Source organism: Gossypium hirsutum, chromosome A03, assembly GCF_007990345.1.
Source record: "Gossypium hirsutum isolate 1008001.06 chromosome A03, Gossypium_hirsutum_v2.1, whole genome shotgun sequence".
Classification (NCBI taxonomy): domain Eukaryota; kingdom Viridiplantae; phylum Streptophyta; class Magnoliopsida; order Malvales; family Malvaceae; genus Gossypium; species Gossypium hirsutum.
In genome coordinates this window covers 103793673-103808465 of record NC_053426.1, presented here as the reverse complement: position 1 = coordinate 103808465, position 14793 = coordinate 103793673, and the positions used below count along the sequence as shown (strand labels likewise).

Below are 14793 nucleotides of genomic sequence, written 5' to 3'. Positions count from 1 at the left end.
TTAATTCTGTCCAAATACAGGTGATCGACATTTTCTACCACATAGAGCTTCATACGGAGTCATCTGAATACTAGGCTGAAAACTGTTATTATAAACAAATTCAGCTAACAGCAAGTAACGTTCCCAACCAGATTCAAAATCAATAACACAGGCTCGAAGCATGTCTTCCAAAATCTAAATTACTCGCTTAGATTGCCCATCAGTCTGTGGATGAAATGCTGTATGAAATTAAGTTTAGTACCCAAAGACTCATGTAACCGTTTCCAGAATCTTGATGTAAATCGAGGATCTTGATCAGAAATTATAGAAGTTGGTATACCATGCAACCTTATAATTTCCCGAATATAGACCTCTGCTAGTTTCTGAAATGACCAGTTCATTCTAACAGCTATAAAATGAGCCAACTTTGTAAGTCGATCAACTATTACCCATATAGCATTTTTCTTGCTTACGGACAATGGCAATCTCGTAATGAAATCCATCATAACACGATCCCATTTCCATTCTAGAATAGTAATCGGCTGTAATAATCCAGTAGGAACCTGATGCTCTGCTTTCACCTGCTGACAAACCAAGCATTTACTGACATATTCAACTATATTTATTTTCATCCCTGGCCGCCAGCACAATACTTGTAAATCACGGTACATCTTTGTGCCTCTAGGGTGTAGAGCAAATGGATCGTCATGTGCTTCTCGAAGAATTAATTCTTTAATCTCTGAATTGATTGGAATACAAATTCAATCTCGGTATTTCAAACAATCATGTTCATCAATACTAAAATTCCCTGCTATGTCACTCTAAACCATTTCTCTTTTCTTCATTAGCTTATCATCTTCTAATTGAGCTGACTTGATTCGTTCAAACATCACTGGTTTAATTCTTAATTCAGCCAATAAACCTCCATCATCACTAATACTGAGCTGTGCAAATATCGCTCGCAATTCAATTGTTGCCTTCCTACTCAATGCATCAGCTACCGCGTTAGCTTTACCTAGATGATAATCAATAACACAATCATAATCTTTTAGAAGTTTTATCTATCGACGCTGTCTCAAATTCAACTCTTTCTGTGATAGAAGATACTTGAGACTTTTATGATCTGTATAAATGTAACATTTTTCACCGTATAAATAGTGTCTCCATATTTTCAAAGAAAAGATCACAGCTGCTAATTCCAGATCATGTATCGAATAATTACATTCATGTGGTTTCAATTGTCGAGAAGTATAAGCTATCACTTTCCTACTTTGCATCAGTACACACTCGAGCCCATTCAAATAAGCATCGCTGTACACAATAAAATCTTTTCCTGATTCTGGTAAAGTCAAAACTGGTGCCTCTGTCAACATCTACTTCAATTTCATAAAGCTTTCTTGACATTGATCATTCCAGACAACTGGAACATTCTTTTGCAATAATTTTATCATCAGTAAAGCTATTTTTGAAAATCCATTCACAAACCTTCGATAATACCCAACTAATCCAAGAAAACTACGTACCTCTGACACATTTTTGGGAGTTTTCCACAGGACGATTGCTTTAATCTTCTTTAGATCCACTCTAATTTCATTTGCTGATACCACGTGACGAAGAAATACTACATCTGATAACTAAAATTTGCATTTACTCAATCTTTCATACAACTGTTTCTCTCGTAATGTTTGCAAAACAATTCGGAGATGCTGCTCATGTTCAGATTCAGACTTTGAATATACCAAAATGTCATCAATAAAAACTACCATGAACTGATCCAAGTACGGCTGAAAAATTCAATTCATAAGATCTATAAAAGCAGCTAGGGCATTTGTTAACCCAAATGGCTTCACTAAGAACTCGTAATAACCATATCTTGTATGAAATGTTTTCTTCGGTACATCACTTTCTTTCACCTTTAACTGATAGTAGCCCGATCTTAAATCAATCTTTGAAAATACCGAAACTCCTTTCAATTGATCAAATAAATCATCAGTAGGTGGTAACGGATATTTATTCTTGATTGTCACCTTGTTCAATTGCCGATAATCAATACATAACCACATCGAACCATCTTTCTTTTTAACAAATAGCACTAGAGCTCTCCATGATGAGGTACTAGGTCGTATAAAACCTCGTTCTAGTAAATCTTATAGTTGTACCTTCAACTCCTTCAATTCAGTAAGTGACATACGATATGGAGGTATCGACACTGGATCTGTACCCGGGTATACTTCGATCACAAATTCAACTTCCTGATCAGGAAGTAATCTAGATAACTCTTCAGAGAATACATCAGGAAATTCACATACAATTCTAATCTGACTACATTGACTTCCGACTGAATCAGAATTAATAACATATGCCAGATATGTTGTACAACCCTGATGAAGCAACTTATTAATTTTAATTACTGATATGATTCGAGCTAACCTACTAGTACGGATTCCATTTACTTCAACACTATCACCATATTTAGTCTGAACACTAAATTTCTTGTTATAACAGTCCAAAATTACCCCATGTTCAGCTAACCATTCCATATCCAGTATAACATCAAAATCCCCAAAAGGCATTATTAATAAATCCACCGAAAATTTTTATCATATATCATTAGCGGGCATCTCGGGCACACCTGATTAACTAATATTGTTTGCCCCAATGGACTTGATACTTCTATTGAGACTTTAGACATATCTGTTTTTAATTTCCCTGACTCTACTAATTTTGAATTAATATATAAGTGTGAAGATCCAGGATCAATTAAAGTATAAACAGGCTTAGAATACAGTAAAAATATACCTGTCACCACATCGTGAGCATTGCCTTCTTTCCGAGTTCTGACTACATAAGCTCTAGCTGGAGCTCTGGCTTCAAATTGCTATGTAGCTATATTACTGCCTTTACCAACTCTTCCTTTCCTCGAAACAGAACCTCTTCTGGACATTCTTCTACCCCTGGCAGTCGATACCGATCTCTGAGATGTGGCAGGTGTACTACTCTGAGTTCTCGGACAATCTTTAACAAAGTGTTTAGTAAAGCCACAGTGGAAACATCCTCCGATTTTCTTCCAGCATTCATCAAAATGTCTTTTCCCACAATAACCGAATTCAGGATTTTTACTTTCCCGGGGTGGAGCTTTTACACTACTGGTGGAGACAGTAATCTATTTTTCTTTTGCTTCTGTCACTCTTATCAGATCGAAAGCTTGATCTCCAACCACTTCTTGATTCTCTGAATCTCTTTGGTAATGGATTAGAACTGGTAGTTTCTATGCATTTCCCAGCTGATTTACCTATTTCTGACTTTTTATCCAGGCTCAGTACTTGTTCTATCATTTTCGCTCACTCAACCAGATCAACAAGTTCAGTAATTCTGAGACTTACCAATTGAATCTTGATTTCATCTCGCAGTCCCCGTAGAAATCCTTTACAACTATCAGCCTCGGTTGGAACATATTCTAATACATACCTACTCAGTCTAGAGAACTCTCGCTCATAATCCAGTACTAACATATTACCCCGTTTCAACACTAAAAACTCTTATTTTTTCTCTTCGATGTACATTTCCCTAATAAACTTCTTTTGAAATTCTTTTTGAAACAAGTCCCAGGTTACCTGATCATCCGAAAAATGCCTAACCACAAATTCCCACCAGAGATACGCTTCTCCTTGTAACAGTGATACAACACATATCAGACTCTCTCGGGGGGTGCAATCTAATTGTTGCAAAACTCTTTTTGTTGATTCCATCCAATTTTCAGTAGCGGACGGATCAATTCCTCTTAGTCCAAAAACTCCGTGGCACTATATTTATGTAGCTCTTTAATTGGGGCCCGTTTGACAGTAGGTATTGATGTAGTAGCAGGTACAGTTCCCGCTACACGCTGTAATACATTGGCTATAGCTCTTAACAGTTGTGAGTCATCTCTTTCTCTTCCTACGTTAGGAGGTTGATTATCTAACAGATTCACACTAGGTGTAGCAGATTCAGTTATTCAAATTCTCGACTTCCAGTATACTTTTCTTATTCAACATCATCCATTCTTTCATCTGACATTTTATTTATAAAACAAAATCAAATAAATATATTAGTATCCAAAAACCCGACTCATTTTCGACTTAAATGTGTAATGTACTTTTAAACTCATTTACGAGCTTGATTTAATTTGAGAATCGACTAAACCTTAGCTCTGATACCAACAATTGTAACACCCCTAACCCTGAACCATCGTCGAAATAGGGTTACGAGGTATTACCAGACATATCAGACAACTTATGAATAATTCAAAAATAAAATAACATTCTTAGTATAATTTAATGACTAAGTTCCTATAATGAACTCTCGAAGTCTAAAACATGTATTAAAAGTGAAACGGGACTCATTCAAGTAGTCCGATTTTTTTTTATAAATTTCGACAGCATTTCTGTTTATTTTTACATAAAACCTCCTGCAATTAAAACCATATCCATTTCAAACATAACCAATTCAATCAATTCATTTCACATACTCATTTTCTATTATAAATACCTTCTGATCAAACTCAATCAATATAATATCAATTTAAATTTATCAATGTACTAATTAAATTGAAATGGATAAACTTCTTTCATTATAATTCTTAGACTTATAATACTGACATTTTTAATTATTTATATTCAAAACATAATAACCTTTATACACATCATATGTACATGCCACATTACCAAAAGAAAATATACTTCACCAAAAGTTTGCTGAAGTCGGGTTTGGCTTTGGATATTGGTTCAATACTTGACTTCAACAACCTGTGCACGGAAACAACTGTACGCTGAATATGCATATACTCAGTGGTATCACTATAATTCAATTTATAATTAAATACATTAAATCACACACATACTTTTACATTACAATTATCATCACTTAATGAACAATTCAATCTTTTTATGTTATCATTTGATTATATATATATACCATTCTTATTTCTTTATTTCAATTCTCACCTTTCACATATGCCATATTATTCAAATTTAGTTTTATTTGTAAATTTATTTCATTTGTCCCTATTAACTTGACTCGGACTCGGCGGATACACGGATTCCAACCAACACACCAGTATGGCACATTGTGCCTTAACGGTACACAGTACGTAAACAGTAATCAGAAACGATAGTAGTAACAGTAACAGTAACAGTATTCAACACACAAAGTGCTGAATTTGTAATAGTAACGGTAACAGTATTCGACACACAAAGTGTCGAATTGGTAACAATAACAATAACAGTAACAATAGTCGGCACATAAGTGCTTGATCAGTAAGCCGGCAAAAACTCGTACTCTTTCATATCCTATGACATGCCAACTATATCCGACTAGTTAATAGGGTATTTAATTCACTTTTCAGTACAATTTCCATCTCAGTTCAGTATCAAATATAATTCTCTATTTCAATCAGTTTCATAGTATTACAGTAATTCATTACTTCAGTAATATCACAGATCAATGCAGTATACATAACAATATTCAGTAACTTCACAATTCAATTCAGTATTTAAAACAATATTCAGTATTCCATAATTCAGTTCAGTATCAATCTCAATTTCAGTACCCAATCATAAATTTATCATTTTACTAAACACTTACCTTAAAATAGTTACCACACATAATTAGTAAATTAAACACATAATAATGATAAAGTTTGAATTATAGTGATACAAACAAGAATTCTCTTCGGATTTAATCCTCGACGATATTTTCTTTTCTTTTTTAGGTCGATGCTTCAGGCTCGATATTAGCAATCAAAGCTTTAAACTTCAAGTCTCTAGTTTTTCCTTTTTCTTTTCTTTCCCTTTTTATTTCTCTTTTTCTCCCCTGTTTTCGAATGCTTTCTGTTTCTATTCTGTTTGTTTCTTTTTCTTTTACCTTTTATTTACTTTATTTATTTAATTAGCATATATTATAATATATTTATTTTAAATATCTATTAAGTATTTAATCAAATACATACAAATGTACACCACCAATACCATACACTTGCCATCGTTTATTTTTTATTTTTTACACAAAAATATAATAATTTAATTATTTAATTATCAATAATATAATTTAATCTAATTATCTATTACTTTAATATTAAATAAACAAATTATTTTATAACAAGTGCACATGTATCTATTTATTACAAATGTACTAAGGTTTTTATTACAATTGTCATTATTCAATTTGTTTATTGTATAAAATATCATAATTTAATTATTTAATTAAAAAATATCTTTATACTTAAATTATAAGTAATTTAAGTATTTAAATTACAAATGTACCAATATTTTTATTACCATACAATTCTCTACAATTTAATTTATTTAATAATAATACTAATAATAATATAAAACCATAACAATTAATAATTATAATAATCAATTATATAATATATATATATAATCTAAATAAAATCTTAGATTTTTAATACATTTATGCCGCCTCAACCATTACTTAATGGCATTTTTACCATTTTGGTCCTTTTTACTTTCTATTGCTTTAGATTTAAACTTTTACCTCTTATTCAATTTAGTCTTTTTTTTTCTAATTACTCTAAATTAAGCTAAATTCACCTAATTAGACACACCACTAAACCCATAAATATTTCTAATAATTATTTTTAAACCCGGTTCACTACGTCGAAGGTCCGATAATATACTGTTCTAGTGCCCACGGATTTTGGGTCGTTAGAATATCCCTGCCTGAAATAAGTGTGACAAGTAGCCCGGTCCAGACACAAAAAAATTTGAACGGAACACTAAAACAACTGAATTGGCCAGTGAAAATTCTGAACCGGGACGTGATATGAAGGGGATATCCCTTGAATAGCTTATACTGAGCCGACATATGATAGGGATATTCGTGGAGCGGAATAAGAACAAAAATCAAATACAACACACTTCAAAATCTGTACTGAATTCAAGCTAAAGCCCAGTAACCCAAGCCCCAACAATTGTAGCTTTGTTTAAAGCCCTCCATTCATTAGTTTTACAGATTATTAACTTGAAAGCTTCAAAAGCTTTGTTATTCGAGGTGATTTCTCCAAAACTCCTGAAAAGTGCTTTTCTTGAACTGGAATAATCCTATCACATGCCGGACACTATAACATCATCAAAACTGAGTGGGGCAAGCTAAATAAAAAACTCTTTACCCTTTTAAAGAAGATCTAGCAGTACCAAGAAAGATACAGTCTGAGGATTACGGAGAGAACCTACACAAGGTGAGAAAAAATTAATAATTAAAAAGGAAATCGAGCAAAAACAAATTGCAAAAGTCATGATTATTCTAGTTGCAAATCTAAATAAAAAAAAAGAATGCATTCGCTAACCAACAATTAATTGAGATAAAATAAGATAAAAAATGAAGGATAGTGTTTTGTAACGACTGTGACAATAATATCGAGATACCTAATCATGATAGTGATAAGTGGCATAAATATACAAACATATATGGTGAGTTTGTTAAATCTAAAAGATAGAACCATTAATGAAGATACTTTTAGCACCTCAAAGAAGGAAAAGCATCAAAATATCACCATATTATTTACCAGAAAAAGTAGTGTTTGAACTGAATCAGAGGGTTTGTGAGAAGGAGCTGTTTTAGAAAATTCACAAGGTTTGGCTCCCCTGTCTTCCATCTTGCTCTTAACCCATTGACCACAATCTTGCATGTCAAGTTGTGTTCTCCTACATATTAGAACAGTAGTTGTCGGCTCAATAGTTCTTGTAGAGTAATAGTACATGCAAAAATAGAAAATAGCACATTTTCAAATAAAACATTAGTCCACCCCACCCAAGAGAGAGAGAGTGTGTGTAACGACCCAATTTCAATGAAATCGGAACAGTGGTTTTGTACCACAAATCTGAGCTAAAAAGAAAATTTTATTTTAATATTATGGCATGGTCTATATTGTGATAGAAAGGAGGCATGAAAATTTTGATAAGAAAATTTTATTGGTTTTGTAGTTAATTGATTAAAAAGGGCCAAATAATAAATAAAAAAAGTATATTTTCAGGACTCCGTTCAGGTAAATTGGATTCATAAATATTTTTAATAAATATTTACGAAACTAATTGTGTAGTTAATTAGATTTTGATTAGGTGAATTTGACTTAATTAGAAATAATTATGAAAAAGGGCTAAATTGCCTAAAGGGTAAAAGTTTAATTATAAACTAAAAAAGTTAAAAGGACCAAATAGGCAATTATGCTATTTTTTAAATGTTGAGGCGGTTTACAATAAAAAATATCAAAGATATTTTAATAAAAAATATATATTAAATTAACTTAAAAAATAAGTAATATATTAATTTATATTATTATATTATTACATTATATATATTATATTATTTTATATATATATATATGTAAAACAAATGAAAAAGAAACAAAGAAACAGAATAGGTTGAAATGAACAGGGGAGAAAGAAAAAAAGAAAAACAAAAGTAGAAATTAGAGGTTAAGGGTTCAAATTAAGTCAATTTCTTTTTCTTATAATTTTTAAGTTTTTATGATCCAAGAACAAAATACTATTTAGTATATGTTGAAATTTTGAAAGTTAGTAGATTTTTGGACATGGTTTTTTTTTTTGAATTAATTGATGAATTAGGGGTTGAATTGATAGAATTTCAAGTTAGAATTGGGTAAAGGATTAAATTGAAGAATAAGTTAAAAGTTTTGTGTAATAGGGACTAAATTGTAAACTTTTGAAATTCAAAAAAAAATTCTTAATTTTGTGAAACATAAGTGCTGTAAATGATATATGGAAATTTTGGCTAGGCTTGAAAAAAGGATTAGATTGCATGAATTTTATTTTTTGAGCCTAGGGACGAAATTAGAATTAATGAAAAATCTAGGGGCAAAATAGTAATTTTACTTAGAGTGTAAATTGAGTCCAAATGAATATGAAATGTATTAAACTTATTTATTTAGATCCGAAAAACTCAAATACAAAGCTAGATCGAGGAAAAGAAAAAGTCCCGGATTAGTAGACTTTTGTATACAAACAAGTGCCGAGGTAAGTTCGTGTAACTTAATATTGATTCTTGAAATGTTGGATTGTATGATTATGTGATATGAATGTTAACTGAATATTTAAAATATATAAAATGTGATCGTATGTTTGACATGACTTGAGAAAAGAAATAAGTCCCGGTTGAATAAAGGAAATTCAATGGATTATTGTAAAGGTGATTCTGCATATGTTGCAGACAGGATTTAGCTCGGACGAGTAATCCTGATAAGTCTCTCGAGCATTATGAGGTACAAGCATAGTAATTGGTAGTCGCATAAGTTATGAACTATCGTAGCTCTTTGTGAGCATCGAGATATAAATATAGTGATTGGTAGCAATTTCGCATAAGTTGTGGGCTACCGTAGCTCTGTGTGAGCATCGATGTATTGGTAGTAATTCCACATAAGTTGTGGGCTACCGTAGCTCTGTGTGAGCATCGAAGTATATGATTTACCCGAATGACTTGAAAAGGTGGCTCAAGAGTTTCATACACTTTAAGTGTACTATACGAGAGTATCCATCGATATTCCGATAATTTCAATGGGAAAAGCTTAGAAAATGGTTAATGGGTTTGAATAAATTTCTCTTGAAAATGTACATGTGGTATGGAATTATAAGCAAGTATAAATTATGATATGATAAGCTCATCTATGTGATGATATTATGTGTAATTGCTTGACTAACTTTGATGATGAAGTTGTATGTGATAGGATAATGATTTATTTGATTGAATGCATGCATGTTTGATTACATTTAATGAAAATATTTGGTAAGTTAGTTTCTGGTTACATGAACTTACTAAGCATTAAATGCTTACTAGGTTTTATTTTCCATGTTTTATAGTGCTCAGAAGCTCGAAAAGGTTGGAGATAAGTCAGAGCATCATCACATTACCAACCTACTTATTTTGGTATACAAAAATGTTTTTATTTTGGTGTCATGGCATGTATAGGCTACTAGTACCAATGTTAATGATGAATTGAATGACTATAATCTAGCCATTGGAATGGCTAGTAATGACTTGATTTTGGTATGTTTATAAAGTAAATTACGTTTATACATGTATACTTGGTACATTTTGGAGTAATTAGATTTAAACATGTATGTTATGGAAATGAAATATATGAATTAAGATTTAAAGCATACATATCATGTTAAATGTTTGAAATTGGCTTGTAAATAATGCTTGAATTGGTTGGTTGGTATTGGGAAAGTTTTGTGTAGGTTTTGGATGAAATGGGTGAGAAAGAAGGCTTGGAAAATAGCCTTATTTTGTCCACACGGGTGTGTGACTCCTATAAGTAAGAAAAAAATTGGAAGTTAGCGAAAAATTTCCTCGAGATACCAATTAGTCCCGAATCGATTCTAATGCATGTTTTGGGCCTCGAGGGTCCATTTAAGGGACGTTATGACTAATCTCGGGAAATGAATAGTGTTTGACTCAATTTATCTAAAAATGTTCTGTAAACTCTGGTAATGCCTCGTGACCCTATTTCGGTGACGGATACGGGTTAGGGGTGTTACAGAGAGCGAGATGAGTGGCATGGGCAAAACAAAAATGTCATATATACATACACCCCAAGTCTCCACATCAGAAGGTTAAAGGAAAGACACAGTTCAATTTTTGTGTTATTGCCAGCCATTCTTCATCATATTGAACCTCATAAGATCCTGGATAAGATTCAATATCAACAATCTAAGAGATCAGAGAAAGCCAGAATTCATTTATTAGCTTCCAGCAAAGACCAAAAGAAAGAACCTAAATCAAATGGTCAGAACTTCTGATAGATACCTGTAAGAACTTGTGCCCTGGAAGGCATTTATCGAGTGCAAAAAATTTTGTCACTCGACCACCCTCTTCATGTTCAACAAGAGCGGTGAATTTACAGTGCAAGTGAGCTAAAAACCAATACGATGGTTTGAGTTTTTTTAGCAGCAAGCTTGCTTCCAAGAGTTCCTTGCTGGATCTAGGAAATATGTTTGATATGAAGATTTTCATTCTTTCACAAATATACATTTCCACCAATCGATTATAATTACCTCGTCTTTGAAATGTTTTTTGTAGCGAACAAGTTTTTTCCAATTCCCATAATCAGTGTGAAAGGAAAATATCAATAAGTTCTTCTAGGTGTATGAGCTTGTGAACATCATACTCCTGGACATGATACACATACCTGACAGTATTGTCATTATAGGTGGCCTTTAATGGTGTCCTGCTCAAGTAAAAGCTAATTCATTTAAGTTTCAAAGCTTCAACTCTCCACCCTAAATATGAATCAATATAACATATTTGACACTCGCTAGCAGCAAATAAACAATCACCATTAAAAGAACTCCAGAATAAACACAAAATAGACAAGTAAAAGAACTTCAAACCCAACCTAAACAATAATTACGCTCATTGTAAATTCCAGAAAGTCCACCAATACGGATATTGCCAAACTTCACAACCCCAGCAAACCCCAAGAAGTATATACTAGGTGCTGCCCATCCCCCATAATACCTAAAGTTCACACATTTCAATTGCAGAAGGTAAAATTCAAGGCCTTTTCATAAAAGAATCAAAATCCCCAAACTAAAACATATGAAGAAAAATGGGTGACTTACAATTCCCATAAATAATTGGAAGCTTCATGATTTCCACCGATAAAAATGGTGGGAACTGAGGCAACTTTCTGACCTGAATAGTATTTCCAGAATGACTTCACTCTCTGATGAAACAGGACCAACCATTTTTCGCTCTCCTCAAAACCCTCCTACTTTCCATTTTGCTTTGCTTTGAGTGATGAATAAATATATCTGAAACAAAAAACAGAGATGAATAGGAAGAGACAAAGGATTTATAAAGATGAAAACTAAAAGTCTGATATTTGTTATTCTTTTAAAAATCTTATTATTTGTTTTTTTATCGATTTTATATAGAAAAATATCATAATAATAAAATAATTTACTTTGTAAAAGAAAAATTTTTTAATTATTACTTAAATGTGTATTTATATACTATATTATTAAATCTATACTATATATAATTACACATTTAACTTTTCAACTAAAATTATAGAGTCTTGGAGATGATGACATGATCAATGTATTTGATTTTGAGAATACAAGATATGATAAAGCTAATTTATTAAAAATTTAGTATTACAAGAGCTTTAAAATTTATTTAAAATGTCAACTAGAAATCAATGTACTTGTACCACATTTACTTTGCTATCGAACATTGTAAATTTGCGGAAAAAGTTGGATCAAAAAATAGGGATGCCCAGATAATTGAATGTCATCATGAATGCTTGTCCAGGCCATGGAAGAAACAGTGTTTTCTCCTCTTAGAATGTCTCCCAGAACCTTTTGAGACAATATAAGGTAAAAAATGTACCTGCAATACACATCATAACATCTCAGGAGGAGGAATTCTTCATGTTTATACTTTACATGCTGCCAACTGCTAGACATTATAGCCCCAGTAAGTGTAAATGAGTGTCAAATTTCTAAATCAATTTTAAGCTGAGATTCCTCTTAACAATATTTATAAATGCCTACACGGGATGATGGATTCCCATAATTCATTAGCATATGAATCTTGTTTAAGTTGATATTTTCAAGGTCAATGGATGTTAAGGCTCCAATGTGAGATCATAAGCAGGAAACGAACAAAGAATGATCATAGCAAAAAAAAAAAACCATTTCCAGAAAAGTGAAGGGGCTAAATACAACACTTGAGACACTATAGGAAAATAGCGTTTTATCAAAAAACACCGTAAAAATTGTAAAACACAGAGCAATAGCGGCGTTTTTGGTAAAACGCCGCTAAAAACAGAGCATTAGTGGCGCTTTTGGTAAAATGTCGCTAAAAACTAGAGCATTAGCGGCTCATTTGGTAAAACGCCGCTAAAAACTAGACATTAGCGGCGCTTTTGGTAAAACGCCGCTAAAAAACAAAGCGTTAGCGGCGCTTTTGGTAAAACGCTGCTAAAAACCAGAGCATTAGCAGCGCTTTTGGTAAAACGCCACTAAAAGTCATATAACTCCTAAAATCTTAAACCCCAAAAAAATCATAAAACTAATCTATAACCCTTAAAATAGTAAACCCTTAAACCCTAACAAACCCTAAACACTAAACTATAACCCATAAAACCCTAAACGCAGCAATAGGTGCATTTTTAGTGGCGCTAGGTTATAAACGCTACTAATGTTAAATTATTTTGTTCAAAACTTCGTCGTTTAGCTGTCTTATTTTTCACCCACACCTGATACACTTAACTTTTTTCCCGTTTTTCCCCAGTTCTATTTCCCCCTTCTTCCTCATCCTAAATCCCTAAAGTATTATCACCCATTCCCAAATTCGACATCCTAAATCTCAAACGATTTTAATAATAATAAAAAAGTAATTTTAACAATTAAACTTAAATTCAGAAATTTGAAACATAGAGGAATTAAATTATTAAGAATAGAAATATAATGACTAAATTTTAATTTTACGAAAAGTACAAATACTTATCTCATATTTTAGCTTTTACAGATTAAGTGGTTTAGTATTCAATTTGTTAAAGTATGTTAAGAGAATTACTTTTTCTTTTTTAAGATTTAACACTCCTATGCGAAAAGATATTATTTAACTCGTATATTTGTTAAAAGTTTATATAAAAATTAATTTAAAAGTTTATATAAAAATTAATTGTTATTTTGGTTATAATCATAAAGTTAATTGTGTTTCAATTTTTTATTATATATATATAAATACATTCTTATAACTTAATTTATATGTGAGAGGGTAAATTAATAATTTCACAACTGGATTAATATACTTGATTAACCCATAACACCAACTTAATAAAAAATAACTATAATTATAAATTTTTCTTTCCATTTATATGATTCAACTAAAAATATTTTTAATATTTAATTTATATAGACAAACAATTATTGCACTCAAATTGATATAAATTATAAAATTACAATTAATTTTATTTAAAAGTCGATTCGAAACAATGGATGTTTTGAATTCGTAAAGTAAAATAATCATACTAGAATATGGCACACTCATTGAATTTTTATGTAACAAAATTAATAAAATTTGATGTAATAACCAGTATGCCATTTATATAAAAATCTAAACAACTAATGCAGACCATACTTAAAAGAATAATGCTTGTATTAATAAAATTTTCGTAATATTTAATTATTTTAGTACATACGCATAATTTCCTGGATTAACTTTATATCACATAATGTTATTAATGATAAAAAGATCTTTTTTATTTTTATCAAAATAATATTTTTATATGAAAATAATAAATATGATTTTATAAAATTATATAAACTAATTTGTTATTATATATGTAATGTGCAACAGCAATTTATTAATAAAATTTTATTTTAATTTGAATGGATTTAATTGATTTTTACAATAATTTTAAGAAGTTAGCGGCGCTAGCATATAAACGCCGCAATAGATCGCCTTTAGTGGCGTTTTTTTAAAAATCGCCACAACTGTCATTTTTTTAACCAAAACTCTGTCGTTTTAGTTTCATCCAATTTATTCCAGGTGCTCCCGATAGCTGTTCTTTTTCCCCTTAACAAAATTTCCCCCATTCCATATCTTCTCTTTTAATCTCTAAATTTTCATCCTCAAGTTCCCAACCCATTTGCCACCGAAAACGCCAACCGGACCACCTAGTGCATCGCCTTTGACTAACCTCTCTGCTGTGTCGCCGTCGCCGTCGCTCTCCACTCCTAAAAAATAACTTTTGCTTACCCGCTCATTACTCCCTCTTCTTCTCAT

At 31.5% G+C, this 14793-nt stretch overlaps 1 protein-coding gene and 1 pseudogene across 1 annotated transcript; both read right to left on the bottom strand.

The window, feature by feature from the left end:
* Nucleotides 1-2552, bottom strand: LOC107887736 (uncharacterized). Its single transcript, XM_016811970.1, has 5 exons — nt 2139-2552; nt 1631-1763; nt 807-994; nt 184-560; nt 1-82 (listed from the first exon to the last, which is right to left on the bottom strand). Exons 1-5 carry the CDS (start codon nt 2550-2552, stop codon nt 1-3), a joined length of 1194 nt encoding a protein of 397 aa, XP_016667459.1.
* A 4442-nt stretch (nt 2553-6994) lies between these two features.
* On the bottom strand, nt 6995-14793 carry LOC107887737 (lariat debranching enzyme-like; annotated as a pseudogene).